We start from the raw sequence: 21,691 nt of genomic DNA on the forward strand, positions 1-21,691 counted from the left end.
CCAACAGCTTCACACTTTTAACTTGTCACAGGATTAGTGAAGGTCTGGTTATGCGGATGCTGCAGTCGTACCTCTCCAGATCGTAGATGTCCAGCTTTCTAAGACATTGCTTCAGTTTAGGGCTTGCAAGTAACCAATGGTAAAAAACTTACCTGTGCCACCTTGTCCCCGTGATTAGAAAATTTAAAAATAGAGCATACAAAGCATCTTGTTGGCTGGGAAGCTGGCTCAGTGGTAGAGTGCTTGCCTTGCATGCCTGAGGCCCTGGGTTCGATTCCTCAGCACCACATAAGCAAAAAAGAAAAAACCCGGAAGTGGCGCTGTGACTCAAGTGGTAGAGAGCTAGCCTTGAGCTGAAGAGCTGAGGGACAGCGCCCAGGCCCAGAGTTCAGGTCCCACAACCGACCCCCCCCCCAAAAAACCAACAACCCCCCCCCAAAACATTTTGTTATCCATGTACTTGTGTGATACATATATATATCTAGTTATTTCACTATATTTGTTTACATTTTCACATAATTGTTTGCTTTATACTTTAATTCCCAATTGTTTATATTTAACACATATACCTGATGATAATAAAAGTACTATTAACAATTAAAACACAAATGCAGTTTAATTTTAATTTCCAATCAGTTTACAGCTGAATTTTTCAAAAAGTCCAATGCACTCCAAGTACATTTAGGAATGATCTTACCCCATATATTCATTCAGGCATTTTTTTGTCAGTTGTGGGACTTGAACTTAGCACCTGGGTGCTGACCCTGAGCTCTTTTTGCTCAAGGCCTAGTGTTCTACCACGTTGAGCCATAGCGCCATTTCCAGTTTTCTGGTAGTTAACTGGAGATAAGTCTCATAGACTTTCCTGCCCAGGCTGGCAGATCTCAGGCTCCTGAGTAGCTAGAATTACAGGTATGAGCCACCAGTGCATGACTCAGGCATTCTTCCCCCCACCCCATTTGAATATATTTGTTATACAAAGGAGATTTCATTTTATTGCTCAAAAAACCCTTATACACACATTTTCTACTGTACATGAATTAGTGCTCATTACACTGTTTTCCACAGGTCAAATGTATAAGTGCATCTCAGCCTTCTTCAGGCCCCAGAGGATTCTGGGAGGCTGGAGCCCCTCCAGGGGCTTCATCTGCCTTGGGATGGGGTGGCACCTCCAGGCGGTTTGCGGGCCAATGACTGATGCCTGTGGGGAGAGGATCACCACCAGTGTCCCGCACATGTGCCCGTGATGCGCCCTTCCATCCCCCATCCTGCAGCTGTGACTTGTGACTGGACTAAAGCGTATGTGGAGACAGCCACCCCCATACGCCATGGCAGACAAAAGTAACTGTGTTCGCTCGCTTTGCAGTTTTTGCTTTGTTGGAAGCAATGTCATTCATGGCCTGACACCTGTCACGGAGTCCCAGAGGCTGAGGTATTATTTTTCTTCTTAAAGCTTGTGTCCTGTTCCTTTAATGATCAACATGGCAGGGCTCCCCAAAACAGATGACCTGCCAGCCGTTACACTGAAAGTGAAGGTAGATCACTCACGAGATGTCTGCAGGAAGCTCTGTTGACTCCTTGCATCCTGGTTTTTCGGATTCATACAAGACATGGCATATACAAGATGGCCTGAACCAGGCAGTTTCTCAGACACCCGCAGTCACCTAATGTGACCACTCTTTCCAGAATCAACATAGCATGTTACATTTGACTGCCTCTCGGCTGACTTAGGACCGCAGTTACAGATGGATTCCAGCCCACACATTCCTGCACTGTTTTGCTGGGGGGTCTTGGGAAGCAATCCACACTTGGTAAAGGGAGACGGAGCCATGCTCTGCCATTACGCTCTCCCTGACACACATACCATTGATTGTCCCATAGAAGCTGTCCAGCTTGTCAGAAACAGTCTAATTCCCTAGATGTGCAACTAATCTGATATGTAAAAAGCCAAGATTAAAGGTAGAGGTTTCTGCTTTATCAACACAAGCCAGGGCTATGTGACCAGTGAGTCACTTGGAGGCCAGGAACCATGTGTGTTACATGAGACCACAGCATGCACGAAGAAGCCAAGCCTACCTGAGGCCTCCAGACCAGCTCTGGGTCCCTTTGGCCTTGCTGGGGTTCACTATGCCTTGATCACTCAGTGAACAGACTCAAGCTAAAAGCTACTGGTACTGCCATTGGGGCCTGGGAGTGCAGAAGCATCATGGCCGCCGTGACCAGTCAGGAAGTTTCTGCCCACAGTGCAGGCTGGCTCGAGGCAATGGCCACAAGTCCAGAATGCAAAGTTTCCCCCTCAGCCTCACCCCACCCTGGAACCCACTGGACATCTTACACATAGACATCTGCAAGTGTGAAGGGCATGTCAGGTGGACAGGACCCACTCTTGTGCGGACCTACTGGACTATATTATTCTATCCAGGGGCCATTTCCAGGCAGAGGCTTCCTGCTGGTAGATGGGAAAAAGGAGAGCCAAGAGCATCCCCTATGTGCTCCAGATGTACATGCGTCTGTGCTGGGCGATGCGTTGGGTGTGGAGGACAGGAATGGCAAGGCAGGGGTTCTCATCAGCAGCAGTGCTGGGGCCTCTCCAGCAGCGTCCTGCATGTGCAAAACCTGACACTGTCCACAAACTCAGCTTCTTCTCAGTGTCACTGCTGGTGATGAACAGACAGCCCTACCCTTCACAATCATGAACCCAGCATGTGTAGAGTGTAGCATTCCCAGCACAAACCCCCATGTGTAATGAGTGAGCTCTGTGTTAGTCTTTCCCGCAATGGCCATGCTTGTAAGAGTTTTCTTTTCTGCCTGGTGCTCTACCACTTGAGCCATACCTCCACTTCTGGCATTTAGCTTGTTAAATTGGAGATAAGAGCCCCACATACCTTTCTGGCTTTGAACCATGATCCTCAGAGTAGCTAGGATTGCAGGCGTGAGCCACCAGCGCTGGGCCTTATGGGTTTGCTCCATGTTGCTTTACGGGTGCTGAACAATACTGGATTCATACCAAAAAGGTTTATCACATCCGCTGTACTCGTAAGGTTTTTCTCCCTCATGAACTCGGTAGAGACTGGTGACATTAGCACGCCGAGTCAAAGGTTTCCCGAAATTTCTGCACTCGTAAGTGCCTTCTTTCATGTGTGCTCTCTGATGCTCGGTGAGGTTGCTCCCTCGTTTATAGGACTTGCCGCAGTCAGCACACACGTATGGCCTCTCCCCGGTGTGTACTCTCTGGTGCACGGTGAGGTCGTAGCCCCGCTTGAAGGAGCGGCCACACTCTGCACACTCGTATGGCCTCTCCACGTTGTGCACCCGCTGGTGCACGGAAAGGACGCTTCTTTCCTTAAAGGACTTACCACAGATGCGGCACTGGTAGGGCCTCTCCCCCGTGTGGATCCTCTGGTGCACAGTGAGGACGCTCTTCTCTTTGAACGACTTGCCACAGTAGGCACACACGTAAGGCCTCTCGCCCGTGTGGCCTCTCTGGTGGACGATGAGACCATTTCTTAGCTTAAAGGATTTGCCACACTCACCACACTCATAGGGCCGCTCTCCTGTGTGGCCTCGCTGGTGCACGGTGAGCTCACCTCCACGCTTAAAAGCCTTCCCACAGTATGTGCACACGTAGGGCCGCTCCCCGGTATGCACCCGCTGGTGCACGATCAGGTCACCTCCGCGCTTGAAGGACTTTCCACAGTCCCTGCACACATAGGGCCGCTCCCCGGTGTGCACCCGCTGGTGCACAGTGAGGGCGTAGCCATCCTTAAAGCATTTCCCACACTCCCCGCACTCGTAGGGCCGCTCACCTGTGTGGATCCGCTGGTGCACGGAGAGGGCTGCTCTGCGCTGGAAGAACTTCCCGCACTCCCCGCACCCATATGGCCGTTCCCCGGTGTGGATCCGCTGGTGGATATACAGGGCTGCTCGGCGCTTGAACAGTTTCCCACACTCGCTGCACTCGTGGGTTCTTTCTGCCGGATGGACTGTTGGAAATGGGACAAGGGAGTACTGAGTGTGGAATGGTCTCTCACACACGCTGTGCTCGTAAAGATTTTCTCCAGGATACACACTCAGGTTGGGAAAAGCTGTATTTTCATGGCCGGAAGCTTTTGTCCACTGAAAGAAGTCGTAGTAGCTCCTCCCGTAGTGAAATGCCTCCCAAAGCTGGGTGGTGTGCGGGCCCTCACAGTGGGGGATGACTGGGGGCTGCAGGAAGTGAGAAAATGCAGACAGATCCTTCCAGAGGTCCTCAAATCGGAATCGCTGTCCCCACACGAGATAGTCAGAGTTTTCCTCAAGCGCGGTCCCATCTACACCCCACACCACTGGCTCCTCCTCCCTCTGATGGTCCTGGTGCTGAGGGACATCTGCATACGCCTCAGGCAAGCAGGGCTGCTGCACCGGAGGAAGAGCCAGGTACAAGATGTCTTTCAAGACGAGAACACAGATGCTGCAGGAGTGAGTCTTCTGGGTGGGTGGACATATCTGTGGCCTTGTCACATGTGACTTTCCACCCAAAGACACACGGGGCACAGATGACGCCCAACCATCTGCTTCATGCCCACAACCTAAACCAGAGAAATGACAGTGAAACACCTGCATCCCATGGCAGGAGCAGGGGAGGGGAGGGGGGCGCGTGGGATTTTCTTGGTGGTACTGAGATCAATCCCAGGGCCTTATACTTGCTAGACAAGCACGCTACTACCGAGCTCAACACTGCAGGATTAGTCTGAAGACAGAAGTGTGGAGCCAGAGAACTGGGCCTCTGTAGACATAGAACTGGGGCAGTGCCATACACAGGGCACAGGAATGGGCTGCAACACCAGGAAGAGAAGCGGGGTTTGAACCTCCCTCCCTTGGGAATGGTCGCTGTGAAATCCCCCAAGCTCGCCACAGCATCTTCAGAGCAGCCTGGCCAGGGCGGGAAGCTCACACCACGGGAGGCACTGCTCCAGCCCAGGGCAGCAAAGCAACTCATGCTGCGTTAGAAAATGTTTCAGGACATGCGTGCGGCTTATGGCCCATGAGGAACACATCAGCAGGGAGAATGCTGCAGAGGCAAGTGGAGTGCACTAGTGAAGGAAGGAGGGGCAGAATGCAGAGCACAGACAAGTATGGCAGCACTGTAGATTCTTGGGCTGACAGGTGGGGGGGACCCAGGGCATGCATTCCTGTCCTCAGGCCTTCTCTTAGGACCAGGCACTGCTGAGAACAACTTCCCACGTTTATCCTAAGCAGCACACAAGATTCTCTGAACCCTTGGTTGCTGTATACACATGAGCATGTGCACGAAGCTCCAAGGGACAGGGTCGGGTGGCCTCAGCAGCAGCCCAAGCCACTCTGCCCACTGCACTTGGGAAGAACAGTAGTACAAGGAAGACTGAGAGGAGGGGCTGTGGGTGTCCGTCGCTGCAATGCCAGGAGAACCAAAGAACAGAAAATGGGCAAAAGGTGTGCATGCCGAGGGTCACGGGCCAGGGCGAGGGAGAACAAGACTATCCTCCAGGCCGGTGTCACACAACTTCCTGCCGAATCCATGCTGGCAGTTATGACAGCACTTGGCATTGGGGGTACACAGGGCAGAGTGTGTGGCCACATCCACAGCACCCATGCCAAAAGTGAGCAGTTAGCAGAGCCTATGGACCACAGTAGAGGAGGCAGGGTTGCCTGTGGAGAGAAGGATGACCAGAGACCAGGATGGGTGGGCGTGGCTATCTTACCTACAGAGGTCACAAGGGCAAAGGTCTCCAGCATCACATTGAGGTACAGTTGCCTCTGAGCTTCATCAAGGAACCCCCACTCCTCTGGGGTGAAGGAAAAGACCACATCCTCAAAGTTTGCATAGGCCTGCCATGGTTGGAAGAAAATATTCCATCATCAGCTTCTCTGTTAGGACTCCAGGTTGATACGCCCATCCTCGTCACCAGGAAGACGCCAGGCTCTATTTCCTTCCACAGTACCAACAGGTGGTCAGCAGACATCACATAAAGTCTGACACTGGCTGGCACAGCTGTCTCTTGTCAGTGGTCAAAGCCTCTCTCCCTACCGCTCCCCTCCACCCCCCCATGAATGGTAACCTTGGCAATAACATGTTGGCTTACCGTTCACCTTTGCGTCACCAAGAGCAAATCCACCATTTCCCAGACTCCTCCTGTCTGGTCTAGGTGCACATCATATTTTGCACACTTCCACAGTTATTTCCACCCCCCCCACCCCCACCCCCTCGGTCTACACTACCCAGAATGTGCTGGTACCAAGAACGCAATGGTGCTACTGTTGCAAGGACAGTGACACAGCCCTGAAGGTCACCTTGGCTGGCCATTCCTGTCCCAACCTTTAATATCAAGGGCTGTGTGTGGCTCCCAGAACCCACTCCCTGGCTGGCAATGGTGCACCGGGTGTTCCTGACCAGGGCCCTGCCCTCCCACCACAGGTAAGTGACCCCCCAGAAAGACTGCACATGCTCCCACTCTCATCTGCCACCTTGAAGCTCCTCAGACCTCGAGGGTAACACGGAATTTTGGAGTGAACAAAAGCAGCCTGCAAGGCTCCAGGCTGGGGCCATGCTCCCATGGGTTGGGGAAGGGGGCAGGGACCCGCACAGGCCTGAGTCCTCTTTGGCTGTGTGTGGTGGTGGGAGAGGGAGACACAAACAGGCCAGGGTCGTCCTCGCGTGGGACTGGGAGGTGGTGCGGAGAACCCACACAGGCCTGGGTCGGGGGTGGGGGAAGTGGGGCCCGCATAGGCCGAGTCATCCTCGCGTTGGACTCGGGACCCCGCACAGGCCCCGGTCCTCTTAGTAGAACTGTGCCCCGGTGACTCGCCACAGGGCCGACCACGGGTCCCGCACTCCGGGGTGGAGTCGCCCTGCATGACGTCACACCCCGCTCTGCGGTCCCTGGAAGGACGCTCCCCGCTCCCGGGGACCCGGGCCGGCCTCGCACGCTCGGGGGGCAAGGGGGCTCACCTGGGCCGCATCTCCCGGCGCAGCCATTAGGGTCGCGGGCGCGGCCGTCACCGGGTTTCCGTCCCTCAGAACCGCGGCCGCGCGATAGGGCGGACGCCGGGCCGCGACCCACGTCGTCCCGCCCGCCTCAGGTAAACCTTGATCCCACCCCCCATAGACCCGCACGTTGAACAGCCAAACACGCGCTACCGGAAGTCCCGCCCCAACGCCATGCTGCAAAGGGGGGAATGAGCCTGCTCAAACGCTGACTGGCCTCGCGTCATTCTACGAGAACAGGGCTTTCTGGGTAATGTAGTTCCTGAAGTCCCAGGCGGAGGCCAGTGGGTTGGACCTGGAAAGACTGGAGGGCTCCACTTGGGGAACTGGGCAAAGGCCTACAGCATCCTTTGTGCGCGAGTGCGCGAGCAGCACCTTCCAGCCTGGTTTACGGCTGAGTCTGCGGGAAGTCTGTTGTTGCCAGCACAAAGTGGTGGCTAGATTACATGGTAGTGTTATTGTTTATTTTCCCTGTACCCCTGCTTCCATTCTCACCAGTAAGACTTCATGATCGTCACCTGGCCGGGGTGAGACGGCTCTCAATGCTTTTCTCTGATGCTTGGGATGCCTTTTTTTTGGGGTGGGGTGGGGTGGGGTTGGTCATGGGGCTTGAACTTTGGGCCCTGGCCCTGTCCTCAGCCCTTTAGCCCAAGGCCAGTGCTCTACCACTTGAGCCACAGCGTCACTTCGGTGTTGGAGATGAGTCTCACGGACTTCCTACCCGGGCTGGCTTTGAACCGCGAGCCTCCAGTCTCAGCCTCCTGAGTAGCTGGGGTGACAGGCCTGAGCCACCGGCGCCCGGCAGGATGACATTTTAAGAAATGTATTTACTTTTGTTTGTACTTGAATCTTCACTTGAAAAGAATCTGCAGTTCCCTTCCCCATTTTTTGACTGGTACATCTGCTTTTTGGTCATTCATACTTTCTAAGCTTTGCAATTTTTTTCTTCCCCTTGTGGAGATGCTGTTTAAAAAATATAATTTGTTATTAAAGAGGGGACGTACAAAGGGATTACAATGACTGCATTTCCTTTCATACAGCGTCTCCTGTTCCTCATTCCCTCCCAGACCCTCCCTCCCTCTCCACCCATGAGTTGTGCAGTTCAATTTCATCACTGTCCACTGAGCTCCACCCACGGCTGCACCTTTTCACCCTTTCTGCTTGAGTTGCGTACCCTCCCCGCAAACCTTCCAAAGATGTATACTTGAATACACTATACACAAGGTAAAGACAGAATCATCACCAAAAGAGGTCTCTTGTTTCCATATCTTGGAGTTTATTTCAGTATATTATTTTATATAAATATGAAGAGGCACTTAGGCATTGTGCCTTTGTGATTCTCTCCTGAAAGAATATTCTCTTTTGGTCTCACTGTATTTATAATCCTGTATATCATATCCCAGTTTACTCTAGGTCTATTTTCTGCATATCAGAGAATGTGCAGTTTGTCTCTCTGAGCTTGGCTTACCTCACTTCACATGATTTGTTCTAGAGATGCTTCCAAGTTTCAGATCCATCTGCCAATTATTCTTCCCCTTTCCCCTCCCCCGAGCTATTAGAATACAAAGAATACAGAAAAGGCTGGGTATTAATATGGAGGTTCAGTAAGATAGATATTTCTAACACGTACAGTTTGTAAAGTCATTATGATATTCTGAATTACAGATGACTTCCTTTCTTTGGAGGTCTTGGGGAGCAATGCAACAAGGTGAAAACTGGCACAGGAACTATTCTTTAACATTATACTCTTCCTACTGAGGCACATATAATTGGGGGGGGGTCTCCTAAGAGTTCATCACTTCATATAACCAGAGCCTAATTCCATATAAGTAACCAAATAGTCACAAGAAGTGAGATGAAAAGTTACATCGAAATGTCTTTATTAGAGGAGGGATCAGAGAAATATGAGGCAGACCATTATCAGCCAGTGACTTGGAGGCTAGAAAAATCAACTACTCCCAACGACTCCAGGAAGAAGCCATGCCTTCCTTGCAAGCCGCAGGCTGAAGCGTCACCATGTTCATCAGTGTGACAGTGTCCCGTCAGTGACAGCATCCTGTGTGACGGTGTCCCATCAGTGTGACAGTGTCCTGTCAGTGTGACGGCGTCCCATCAGTGTGTCCTGTTAGTGTGACAGCGTCCCATCAGTGTGAGTGTTGTCAGTGTGACAGTGTCCTGTTAGTGTGACGGCGTCCCGTCAGTGTGACAGCATCCTGTCAGTGTGACAGTGTCCTGTTAGTGTGATGGTGTCCCATCAGTGAGTGCTCAACTAAACAAACAGAGTGAAGTTGTCTAAGTGCCTACTCAAGATTTCATTCAGGGAAGGGGCTGGGAAGTTGGCTCAGTGGTAGAGCGCTTGCCTTGCATGCCTGAGGCCCTGGGTTCGATTCCTCAGCACCACATAAGCAAAAAGAAAAAAGCCGGAAGTGGCGCTGTGGCTCAAGTGGTAGAGCACTGGCCTTGAGCTGAAGAGCTGAGGGACAGTGCTCAGGCCCAGAGTTCAGGCCCCACAACCGGACCAAAAAAAAAAAAAAAAAAGATTTCATTCAGGGAAGAGAGGCTCACTGACCCATGCCTTGGCTAGTGCATGGTGGTAGAGGAGACAATGGCTCTAAAATAGTGTGACAATGATTTCACTTTGGCAGCAATGGCCAGGCAAAACCCAGCATGCACAGAGCCACTCCTGTTTTCCTTACCTCATGTGTAAATTCAAGGGAAATCTGAAGCACTGAGCATATGCATGTGTGCTGAAAGCTGCCTGAGGTTTTCAGGTATGGACATAATGAGCAAAACTTCATTCCTATGCCAGGCACTGGTGGCTCACACTTGTAATCCTAGCTATTCAGGAGATTGAGATCTGCTGATTACAGTTCAAAGCCATACCGAGCAGGAAAGTCCATGAGACTCTTATCTCCAATGAGCCACCAGAAAACTGGAAGTGGTGCTATGGCTCAAGTGGTAGAGCACTCGCCTTGAGCTGAAGAGCTGAGGGACGGCGCCCAGGCCCAGAGTTCAAGACCCATGACAATTACCAACAACAAAAAACAACCCCAACACCACACATTCCCTTCATGTCTAAGGCTCTTCACAAGCAGGGACTTTTTGCTCCTAAATAAGGTTGGGTCACAGACTGAGAGGTTTCCCACATTAGCAACTTTCTTCTGACCTTCCTAAAGTGTGATCCGTTTGGTGTGAAAGATGTCCCACATCTGGTGTCCTCCCAGGGCCTTTTTCTGGGGCGAGCCCTGCCCTGTGACGAGGGGAGTTCTTTGGTTAAATCACTTACCACGCTGTCGTCCATGGTCACAGCTTTTTCCCATTGTGAAATTCCTGGTGGGAATGTTTTTCTGCTCCGTGGTGGCTCCACATTCTTCATGCATGCAAGGCTCTTCTCCAGCATGGGCTCCCTGGTGTACAGTACGGTAGTTCTGCCTTTAAAGCATTGCCCACACTCTCTACTTGCATAGTTGTTCTCTCGTGCGGACGCTCTGGTGCATTGAGGCAGCTACTTTGGTTAAAGGACTCACCTCACTCCCTGGACGCACAAGGCCTCTTTCCGGGGTTTGATCAGACCAGACCCGTGCTTGAAGGATTCGCTACACTTTGAGCACTGGTCACCAGTCTCTTTTTTGGCCAGTCCTGGGGCTTGAACTCAGGGCCTGGGGGGGGGGGGCTGTCCCTGAGCTTCTTTTGCTCAAGGTTAGTACCACTTGAGCCACAGCACCACTTCTGGCTTTTTCTGTGTTTGTGGTACTGAGGAATGGAACTCAGGACTTCATGCATGCAAGGCAAGCACTCTACCACTGGGCCGCCTTCCCAGCCCTGCCATGGAATATCTGATGCTAACAGTATGACAGAATCAAAGATTGGAGGCTGCATCCAGCATCCCACCCTGACTTCTATGTCTGCATCCCCAGGTTAGGCTGTTTTACATCTGTAATGTCCTCCAAAGAGCCACGTGTCAAAGGTTTGTTCTGCAGAGTAACTGTGTTCTCTCTTAACAGGGCCTGGAAGTAGATGACATCTTCTGTGAAAAATGGGGTGAACTCACGCTATTCAGAGATGCTGCAGACTGGCATAAATACCGCCCAACATTCAGGTGAACTCGGGTCTCATGAGACTTGAATTCTTCTAGGTCATAAATTGGTCCTGGAAAGTCCTGTTCTTTTTTTAAAAAAATAATTTGCTTTATTGTTATTATAAAGATGATGTACAGAGGGATTACAATTACACGAATCAGGTAATGGATAAGTTTCCTTTAGTACAGTGTCTTCTGTTTTTCCTCCCAAGCCCTCCCTCCATCTCTACCCATTCTCACCAGTTTCCAGTGAGCTCTACGGCTGTACTTTTCCACCCTTTTCCCTGGAGTTCTGTACCCTCCCTCACTTGAATACCCCATCTATAAACAAAAGAATCATTAAAACATAAAAATTAAAAGATCTGGTTTCTATGTCTTGAAGTTCTTTGAAATATTTTATATAAATATGAAGAGACACAGACATTTCACCTTTTTGTTTCCAAAGAGTATCCTCTTTTGGCCTCACTATATCTAGAATCCGGTATAATTTATCAGGGTCTTTTACATCTAATTTCCACATATCAGAGAGAACATACTCTACTAGTCTCTCTAACCTTGACTTACCTCACTTCACATGATTTGTTCTAGTTCCATGCATTTCCTGCTAATGACATTATTTTATTCTAATGTCTGTGTAAAATTCCTTTGTATATAGGCCACATTTTATGGGTCCACTCATCTATTGTGGGGATCTGGGCTGTTTCCATATCTTTGCTATTGTGCATAGTGCAGCAGTGAACATGGATGTGCAGGTGTCCTGTCATATCCTGGCTCACGATGCTCAGGGTAGATGCCTAGGAGTGGTGTGGCTGGGTCGTAGGGAAGGTCTATGTTTAGTCTTTTAGGAACCTCTAGACTGCTATCCAGAGAGGTTGTAATTGTTTACATTCCCACAGGGTTTCTTTTCCCCCAACATTCTCATTCAAATTCAAAATGTTGGCCAATCTAACTGAGGTGAGATGGAATCTCAAGAGTTGTTTTGCATTGATGATAGCCTGGGATGATGAGCAATATTGTGTCTCTTTGCCATTCTCCCTGCTTCTTCTGAGAAAGCTCTCCTTGTTGTTCTTTTGGAGGACATGGGCAGCAATCCACATCAGACAATAAGCAGAACAGAAAGTACTTTTGCCATTATATTTTTGTCAGTGGGGCCCCATATGCAAATTACTACCTCATATTAATAGTGCTTGATTGTACATAATGTAACGCAGCACTGTTACAAGATGAAACTGGCTGAAACAATCCTCTTATTACTGCACAAACCACAGCCACGTAGGCAGAGTGACCAGTTAGAACTTGGAGTACAAGTGTCATGTCAGACCAACTTCCATGAAAAAGCTAACTGTCTCATGCAAGCTCACATCTGGACTAGAGCTGAGCTCCTCTGCCCAGAAAAGTATCATAGCATGATATGATCATTCAGCTAACAGAATAAAGTTGCCCTAATGGTTCTAGTTGCTCCAGATTCTCCCAGAGAAGGGGAGATGTATGTGCCTTTGACTCAGTATGCCAGGTAGCCTTTCTTCACATGGCAAGGCGACAGTGGGGGATGATGTCTCTAAGGGTACTGCCATGAGTTCATCTGGTGATGTCCTTGAACAATCCAGAGTGTACATGGCAGCTCCTGCAAACTTCACCTGTTAACTCAGTGGACATGAGCAAGTGGGTAATTCAAATTCAGACAAGATTTTTTTTTTTTTTCCGGTTGTGGGGCTTGAACTCGGCTTGGGTGCTGTCCTTGTGCTCTTCAGCTCAAGGTGGGCGCTCTACCACTTGAGCTACAGCATCACTTCCAGTTTCCTAATGGTTTATTGGAGATAAGAGTCTCATGGACTTTCCTGCCCAGGCTGGCTTTGAACCGCAATCCTCAGATCTCAGCCTCCTGAGTAGCTAGGATTACAGGTGTGAGCCATGGGCACCCAGCTTTCAGACAAGATTCTTACGGTTCTCAAGTAGAGAGATACTGCACAAAAATCACATCCTGTGCAGACTGAAAGTTCTTCCCAACCAGGAACTTTGTGCTTGAAGGGTTCTTTTCACATCTGCAGCTTTCACTGGGCTTTTCTAAGGTGTAATCCTTTTGGTGTGGAAAACCAACGTTGTGTGAAAGATTTCCCACATTTGCTGCATTCATAAGGCCTTTCTCCATGGTGTAATATGTCTTGTTAAACCTCACCATCTTAGACATCTTAGACTTCTGAGCTTCTGTAACTCCAATTTGCTTTCGTGACTCCATCTTAAAGAAAGGACTGCACCTCTACCTAGTTCCTTATGGTTTGATGTTTAAAGATATATGTATCCCTTGTCCACTGTTTCCTTTACGGTCTCTAGGTAAACAGGTCATGATACTTGCTTATAGCACTGTTTACCTTCTGTAACATCCTGCCTGGCTTGCACCTGCAGGAATGAACCATCAGGGACTCTCCACCCCTGAGCAAACAAGGAGGTAGGTTTTCTGCTATAAAAGCAGACCTGAAAATAAGCTTGGTACTGCACTGGGTGGAGGGGGAGGAGAAAAAGGGTCCCTGAGCCCCAGTGAAGTCACTGGCCAGCTAATAAAAGACTTTCTATTGGCTGTACTCTGTCCATGTGGTCTCTCTAGTGGTCTTCCCCACAAGGGTGAGCTGTTTCCTGGGTCACAGGGCACTATTTTAGCTAAAAGCACCCCCCCGCACACTGTCCACACTCAGGTTTGTGAAATTTCAGGTGCTGAATACTCCTCTTGTGACAAAGATTGTCCCTCCTCATTCTTCACACTCCTAACACCTTAAGACAGTATAGACTCATGTACACTAAGGTAATGAATTTGCTTGAAGGTTCTGCCACATTTTCAACGTTCATAATCTCTTGTGTAAAGTCAGGCAAGATCTTTGGTTAAGGGGTTTTTCACTTTCTGAGAATGGACTGCTCTCCAGTATGGACTAGTGTATCATAAGAGAATATGATTGTAAATGACTTCCTGCAATCTCTGCATTCATAAAGCCTTTCTCTAGTGTTGGCCTTTCTGATATAAAGGCAGGCCTACCTTTAAAGGACTTTCCCATATTCTTTGTATTCATGAGGCTCCCTCCAGTGTGGACTCTCTGGTGTGCAGGAAGAACATGTATTTTCCTTAAAGGATTTCCCACACTGTCTGCATTCAAATGGCCTGGATCCCAGGTGTTTATGATGTCACATTCTCTAATTCATAAGTCTTTCTCCAGTATGTCCTCTTGGAATATAGTAACTTTTTGACTTAATGTTTTTCACATACTGTGTACCCATAAGGTCATTCTCCAGTGAGATTTTTCTGGTATACAGTAAGATACATTTTTTTTTCTATGAAGGATTTCCTACAATGGATACACCCAAAAGTCCTTTCTCCAGCCTGTACTCTTCTCACACGAGCTAGATCCACCTCCAAGCGCCAATGATTTCCCACACCCTCTACACATGAGGCTTTCCTAGGATTACTGTGGATTTAGCAAGTCCATGACCATACAATGTGTGGACACTGCCTGTAACTCTGGGCCTTTCTGCTCAGGTCATCTTTACCCAGACACAAACTGTCAGTTAGAGTAGTTTTCTAGGAGCAGGCCACAGAGCCAAGTGCCTTGTTGGAAATCCTGCCCCACCCTAATAATTTTGAACTGGAAATGACTGTGTCCTTACCGATCATTGGTTCCATATCATACCTTTCTCCCAGTGCCTTCTGAGCAATGTAGTTTTCTCTGTTCATTGGGCAGATGTGGGTGCCCCTAACTGAATCATCTGGAACAAAGGCCAAGAGGCTTCTTCCAGGAGTCTTTCCAGGGGCTTTCTCTTAGCCACATTGCTGTAAATCCCTCCTTCCTGATTCCTTTCTTAGTAAAAATGTTGGACCACTCTAGCATTTTCTCATCTTTCATCCAGCTGGCTCCACAAGAGGACTGACAGGGACCCATGACTGGTGCTGAGGACAGCAGCTCTTGGAAGTCAGCAGGGGTACAGACTTGGGCAGGACTGAGGAGCTGAACCCTGAGTGTGCAGTAGGCTGAGGCCTCTTGGAATCCTCTGATCCACCTCCTGAGCTAGGTTTTAGCACATGGCCCCTGGGCCACCTATGGGAACAGTCTGAAGGGACTCCTTTCCAGGTATCTTGTCTTAGATGTTGTTCCCCCCCCCAACTCTAGACAGTTGTGTTTCATAGTTTTATTGTATCAGATATACATTGGGTAAATTTCCTCTCTTGTACACAATCTACTCCAGTTATTTTTCTCTTGGTATCTCTCTTCCACCTTTTCTACTTCCTATCACAGGGTTCATTGTTGTTGGTATTTTTTCCCCCTTCGATCCAGGGGTTTAAAGTCTGGGCATAGGTACTGTCCTGAGCTTTTGTGCTCAAGACTAGCACTCTGCCACTTGAGCCATAGCTCCACTTCTGGCTTTTTCTGTGATTAATTGGAGATAAAAGTCTCAGGGACTTTCCTGCATGGGTGGGCTTTGAACCTCGGTCTTCAGATCTCAGCCTCCTGAGTAGCCAGGATTTTAGGCATGAGACACCAGCACCTAGCTTCATTGTTCTATTTTTATACATACCAACTGTACACTTATAAGGCCTTTCTTGAATGGATTCTCTGGTGTACAGTAAGAGAACTGCTTTGAGTAAAGCATTTTCCACATTCTCTACACTCATAAGGCTTTTCTCCAGTGTATACTCTCTTGTGTGAACTAAAGCTGCTTCTGTGCTTAAATGATTTTCCACAATCCTTACATTCAAAAGGTCTTTCTCCAGTGTGACCTCTCAAATGTGTAGTAAGGCAACTTTTTTCCTTAAAGGCTTTTCCACATACTGTGCATGTATGAGGCCTTTCTCCAGTATGATCTCTCTGGTGTGCAGTAAGAGAACTGTTTTGTTTAAAGCATTTCCCACATTCTCTACACTCATAAGGCCTTTCTTCAGTGTGTACTCTCTTGTGGGAACTAAAGCTGCTTCTGTGCTTAAATGACTTTCCACAATCTTTACACTCAAAAGGTCTTTCTCCAGTGTGACCTTTCAAATGTACAGTAACGTAATTTTTTTCCTTAAAGGCTTTTCCACATACTGTGCACATATGAGGCCTTTCTCCACTGTGAATTCTCTGGTGTACAGTAAGAGAAATGTTTCGCTTAAAGCATTTCCCACATTCTCTACACTCATAAGGCCTTTCTTCAGTGTGTACTCTCTCATGTGAACGAAAAGCATCTCTGTGCTTAAATGACTTTCCACAATCTTTACACTCATAAGGTCTTTCTCCAGTGTGGTCTCTCTTGTGTATACTAAAGGAACTTCTATGCTTAAATGATTTCCCACATTCTCTACATACATAAGGCCTTTCTCCATTATGGCTACTTAGGTGCACATTAAGGTCATTGAACTGATCAAAGATTTCCCCACATTCTCTACACCCGTAAGGCCTTTCTCTCTTAGGAAAAGTAAGGTGACTTTTTTCCTTAAATGACTTCCCACATTCTTTACACTCATAAGAACTTTCTCCAGTGTGCCTTCTGTGATGTACTGTAAGTATAGTTTTTTTCTTAAACGACTTCCCACATTCTCTACACTCATAAGAACTTTCTGTAGAGTGTACTCTCTCAGGAAAAGTAAGGTGACATTTTTCCATAACTGACTTCTGACCTGTGCACACGCAATGCTTTTCTGCACTGTAGCGTCTCAGGTGTGTGTTAAGGCCAGTTTTTTGCTTAAAGCATCTTCCACAATCTTTACACTCATAAGGCCTTTCTCCAGTATGGTTTCTCAGGGGCACAGTAAGGACACTTTTTTTCTTAAAGGATTTTCCACAAACATTACACACATAAGGCCTTTCTCCAGTGTGTACTCTCTGATGTATAGTAAGGACACCTTTTTCCTTAAATGATTTCCCACATTCCCTACACTCATAAGGCCTTTCTCCAGTGTGGCTTCTGTGGTGTACAGTAAGTGTGGTTTTTCTCTTGAATGATTTCCCACACTCCCTACACACATAAGGCCTTTCTCCAGTGTGGTCCCTCAAGTGCACAGTAAGGATTTCCCACATTGGCTACACTCATAAGGCCTTTCTCTAGTGTGGTTTCTCTGGTGTGCAGTAAGGGATTTCCTTTCCTTAAAGGACTTGCCACATTCCTTACACTCATACTGTTTTCCTCTAATGTGGCTTCTGTGGGGCTGTGCATGTGAGTGGTCCTTGCGGTACAATGGCTCACTCTTGGTAGGCTCAGAGAGATTGTTCCCTGTGCAGGGTCTTGGGTTATAAATAGACATCTTTTTGTGGATGGGAGCTTTGCTGCACACAAACAACTTGTAGTAATTTTCTGCATAATTTGGTGCTTCCACAGAGTCACAGCTGCTGGTCTCCTCACTGTTAAGAATAGTGAGGAGGGGCTGAAGTTCAGAAAAAGATGGGAAACTCTCCCAAAAGCTGCTACAAGTAGTTAAGTATTTCTCTGACACAAAAGACTCACAGCTTTTCGACAGTGCAGTCCCATCAGTGTCCTCCTTAAAAGGTTTCTCCGCACCAAGAAGCCTCTGGTATGTGGACAGGCTTGCACACGCCCCTCCCTGGGACCACTTCTGCACACTCAGACCAGCCAGGCACAAGATGTCTTTCAAGACTGAAGCACAGACACCACAGGGACGAGCCCTCAGGCTGGAAGCATCTGTAGCTGGAGTCCTTGAGAATGCCACCCCTGCCACAGAACCACTGTGCCCATGCACCTCCTTACGGCCTACTCTGTGTCCACAACCTGAAATCAGAGAGGCACAATGAAATGCAGATAGACTACAGTGGGACAAAGAAAAGAGCTGGAAGCTTTTTGTGGTGCTGGGATCAAACCCAGGGTCTTGTACAAGGGAGGTATGCACTATGGCACTAAGCCATACTCCCAGCACGGCAGACTGGCTTGATATGGAAGTGGGGTTCCATTTGCATAAGGGGCTGCTTCACAAAGATGCACTTCTAAAGACTGAAAATCCAGAAAACTACAGAAACATGGGAGACGAAGACTGACTGGCATAAAGAGGAGAGGCACAACTTCCGATCTGTCAGCAGACTTCGGGAATACCACTTCATGGTACTCTTTTTTTCACCTACCACGAGACCCCCCAAATGCAACACTCAATTTTCTTCCAAGGCCCACCAGTGGGTAAACAAGCACACAGGGTGCAGCATAGTGCTGGAGGCCATGTGGGGGAAAACTAGAATGCACATTGATATTTCTTTGTATATGTGCATACTGCAAAACACCTTAGTTTTGGGTTAGTGTTGGAGAAAATTCCAGAAAGCTCAGCAGATTGGAGCTATTGGTGTATATGGATAAGAAAGGTGGGGCCCAGGAAGGGTGGAGAGACACCTGTGGTGTGACAGAATGCTTACATGGGGTTTGTCCAGTGGGCAATGGATTAAAATCACTAGCACACAGGGCAGTCTCCTGTACTGTAACACAACAGCCAAAATGTCACTTCCCCTGAACTACCCTCAGCATATCCAAGTGTTTATGTCAATCCTATGAAGCAGCTAGGGTTTTTCCTAAGTGCTCTTGCAGCTTGGGAGGGAGTATGAGCCTCTCCTCTAGAGAAAGACAAAGCACGTGAGCCCTACACACTGTCCTGGACCACTCAGCACAAAAGAGCCAGAAGGAAAGGAAATAGCTGTCCTGGAAGGACAGCTGGACACAACAATGCTGAGAGAGAGAGAGAGAGAAGAGAGAGAGAGAGAGAGAGAGAGAGAGAGAGAGAGAGAGAGAGAGAGAGAGAGAGAGAGAGAGAGAGAGAGTGCTGTGAGAAAGTATCAGAGGTAAGAAGGGTAGAACTGGACTCAGAGGTGTGATGCATGTAAACTGTCACCCAGTCGGGCTGAAGGTAAATAGGGAAACCATCGAGGTGACTGTCAGGAATCTTCTTCCCCAGTCCATGCAGGGGATAATTAAAGATGTGTCATCAGAGCTGCTCCGGGCAGTACACACAACTCAGCAACAGCAATCACAGCACACATGACAAAAAGAAGTGGCAAAGTATCAGAAACCAATGACTAGCTGCAGAAGCTGCCTGTGAAGACAGAGGAAGCCAAGAGGCCAGGGTAGTGATGGATGTGATGATCTTACCTACGGAGGTTCTAAGTGCAAAGGTCTCCAACATCACACTGAGGTACAGGTGCCTCTGGGCCACATTAAGGAACTTCCATTCCTCAGGGGAGAAATAAATGACCACATCTTGGAAGGTCCCACACACCAGCTACAGTTGGAATAGAACATTCCATCATCAGATTCTGCAGGTACTGACTGCAATTTGATGAAACCCAGCACTTCACATCCATCCTCGGTGCCACATTTGCCAGCTCAGAGAAGATTCCAGATCCCACTGCTACCAAGGTCCACTCTCTGCTTGGGCTCTCATGTTTTCCTCCCTACTGACCAGCAGGTGAGCATGGAGATACCAACTAAGGTCTGTGGCTATCATGTAGAGCTGTATCCATTCCCCGCAAATGTACTCAGGTCTTCCATGTGGTACTCTTATACAAAACCAAATATGGGTTTTTCACCTTCATATTACAAAAATCCACAGGACCACCACTTCAAAAGGAAGTCCACACGACCACCACTTCAAAAGGAAGCCCACAGGATGACCACTTCAAAAAGAAGTCCACAGGATGACCACTTCAAATGCTCTTTCTAGATGGACACACAGTTTGGACCAAACCCCTCTTACACTGGCAGCTATTTTCAATCCTCAGAGCTAAGGGAGATCCTCCCTCCTTACTCTTCTCAGCACTCAGTATGCGAACAGAACACAGCCTGTCCATGCTGCAGGCAACCCACACACTGCGGTGGGGACCACTTGCCTGTGTTCCTTGCATCAACATTTGCCATAATAGCTGTCTGTGTTTCCCAACGTCTACTGGGGCTCCCCATTAATGGTGTACCTGATGCCTCTCAACAGTTACACCCCTTTTACCTGATAATCTTCCTTCCAAACAATGCTACAACAGCCAGCCATTCCAGGCCAGTGGGTCCACCCCTGGACTTTCCCAGTCTGAAACCTTGCAATCACATCAAGGCTGCCAAGAAAATTCTGGGGAAACTTTCATCCTACATCCATCACTCCCTAGCTCATGCTCCATCTCACTCTCTTCTTTCTTTGCAAACACTGGCAACCACCTGACCATCTTCTCTCCTACAGTATGACCATGTCTCTGAAACAAATGGTATTGTGATGGGCCCCATACCCCAAATGGCCACCCTCACCTTTCAAGGCTGCTAAGAACACAATGATCCCAAGACTAGGACTCCGCTTCTTTATTGCAGTCCATACAGACATAGATACACCCAGGGGCAACCTGTAGCCACTACCTGTTGTCCATCTCCAGACTTTTACCATGGGGCTGCCCTCTTCCTATCTTCATTAATGTGTCTCTGGAACATTCAAACTCTTTTTTTTTTTTTTTTTTGGGGGGGGGGGGTCCAGTCATGGGGCCTGAACTCTGGGCCTGGGCGCTGTCCCTCAGCTCTTCAGCTCAAAGCTAGCTCTCTACTACTGCACTACTTCCGGTTTTTTTCTTTTTGCTTATGTGGTGCTGAGGAATCGAACCCAGGGCCTCAGGCATGCAAGGCAAGCACTCTACCACTGAGCCACCTTCCCAGCCCATATTCACAATCTTAAGATGGAGAAAATCTAGGCTTTTGATGACCCACGGGAAGCTCTTCTACTAGTGACTTTGTCATCCCAGTGGGTGGGGCTTCTAATCCCAACCGCCAAAAACCCGAGAGCCTTGGGGTGCCACCTTTCCCTTTCATCCAAGGAGTCAGAAGGTGAACTGCTGGCCCCACTTCCCATAGAGTCCTATTTCTATTGTCATGATAACGAAATCTCAACTTCTGCTAAGAAATAGCCAGAAACCACTGCATGTTTTTGTTTTTTCTTTTTTCGGTTGGTCATGGGGCCTGAACTCTGGGCCTGGGCGCTGTCCCTCAGCTCTTCAGCTCAAGGTGAGCGCTCTACCACTTGAGCCACAGCACCACTCTAGCTTTTTCTGCTTATGTGGTGCTGAGGAATGGAACCCAGGGCCTCATGCATGCGAGACCAGCACTCTACCACTGAGCCACCTTCCCAGCCCCCCACCGCATGTTTTGTAGACACTGTTCCCATTCCAAGCATTCCCACCCACTGTCCCTCCTAGGCCCTTCGGACCCCTCCAGGCCCAGGGGTCCCTCCAAGCCACAGGACGGATCACAGGGCGGGCCATGGGACGGACCACAAGACAGACTGCTGGGCGGCCTTGCTATGCGCCGGGCCTCGGCATTGACGCTGAGACGTCACTCAGCGCTCCCCAGACAGCCGGGCCCAGAGATCCGAATCCCAGCGGCTCACAGGAGCCCAGGCCGGCCTCGATCTCTCGGCAAGGAGGGCCGGGGCCGCGGGCCGCTCACCTGAGCCGCGTCCCTCGAGGTGGCGGCCGCCATTGGAGTCGCGGGCCAGGCGCGGCTGTCGTGGCCGTCGCCGGGTCTTTTCCCTCAGAACTGCGGCTGGGGTCCGAGCGGACGCCACGCCCGCCAACCCCTCCCGTCGGCTCCAGTCACCTCGCGCCGGCTCCACGCCCCGAATAGGGACTAAAGGCCGG

At 49.1% G+C, this 21,691-nt stretch overlaps 2 protein-coding genes across 6 annotated transcripts; both read right to left on the reverse strand.

The window, feature by feature from the left end:
* Positions 1-591: 591 nt before the first annotated feature.
* LOC138812637 (zinc finger protein interacting with ribonucleoprotein K-like) lies at positions 592-21,691 on the reverse strand. Of its 4 annotated transcripts, XM_070000671.1 has the most exons (4): positions 21,501-21,691; positions 5,721-5,847; positions 4,071-4,568; positions 592-3,983 (listed from the first exon to the last, which is right to left on the reverse strand). In XM_070000671.1, exons 1-4 carry the CDS (start codon positions 21,531-21,533, stop codon positions 2,977-2,979), a joined length of 1,665 nt encoding a protein of 554 aa, XP_069856772.1. In that variant the 5' UTR covers positions 21,534-21,691; the 3' UTR covers positions 592-2,976. The 4 variants fall into 4 exon arrangements, with proteins under 4 accessions (XP_069856772.1, XP_069856770.1, XP_069856771.1 ...); XM_070000669.1 differs by having other exon boundaries at positions 592-4,568; positions 21,501-21,689; XM_070000670.1 differs by lacking the exon at positions 21,501-21,691 and adding an exon at positions 6,968-7,122 and having other exon boundaries at positions 592-4,568.
* LOC138812642 (zinc finger protein 420-like) lies at positions 7,840-18,391 on the reverse strand. 2 transcript variants are annotated; one of them, XM_070000684.1, is made up of 3 exons: positions 10,290-18,391; positions 8,472-8,555; positions 7,840-7,966 (listed from the first exon to the last, which is right to left on the reverse strand). In XM_070000684.1, exon 1 carries the CDS (start codon positions 17,114-17,116, stop codon positions 15,650-15,652), a length of 1,467 nt encoding a protein of 488 aa, XP_069856785.1. In that variant the 5' UTR covers positions 17,117-18,391; the 3' UTR covers positions 7,840-7,966; positions 8,472-8,555; positions 10,290-15,649. The 2 variants fall into 2 exon arrangements, with proteins under 2 accessions (XP_069856785.1, XP_069856786.1); XM_070000685.1 differs by lacking the exons at positions 7,840-7,966; positions 8,472-8,555 and adding an exon at positions 9,107-9,125.

This window comes from Dipodomys merriami, unplaced genomic scaffold (genome assembly GCF_024711535.1).
Source record: "Dipodomys merriami isolate MVZ:Mamm:240054 unplaced genomic scaffold, mDipMer1.0.p SCAF_57, whole genome shotgun sequence".
In the NCBI taxonomy this organism is placed as follows: domain Eukaryota; kingdom Metazoa; phylum Chordata; class Mammalia; order Rodentia; family Heteromyidae; genus Dipodomys; species Dipodomys merriami.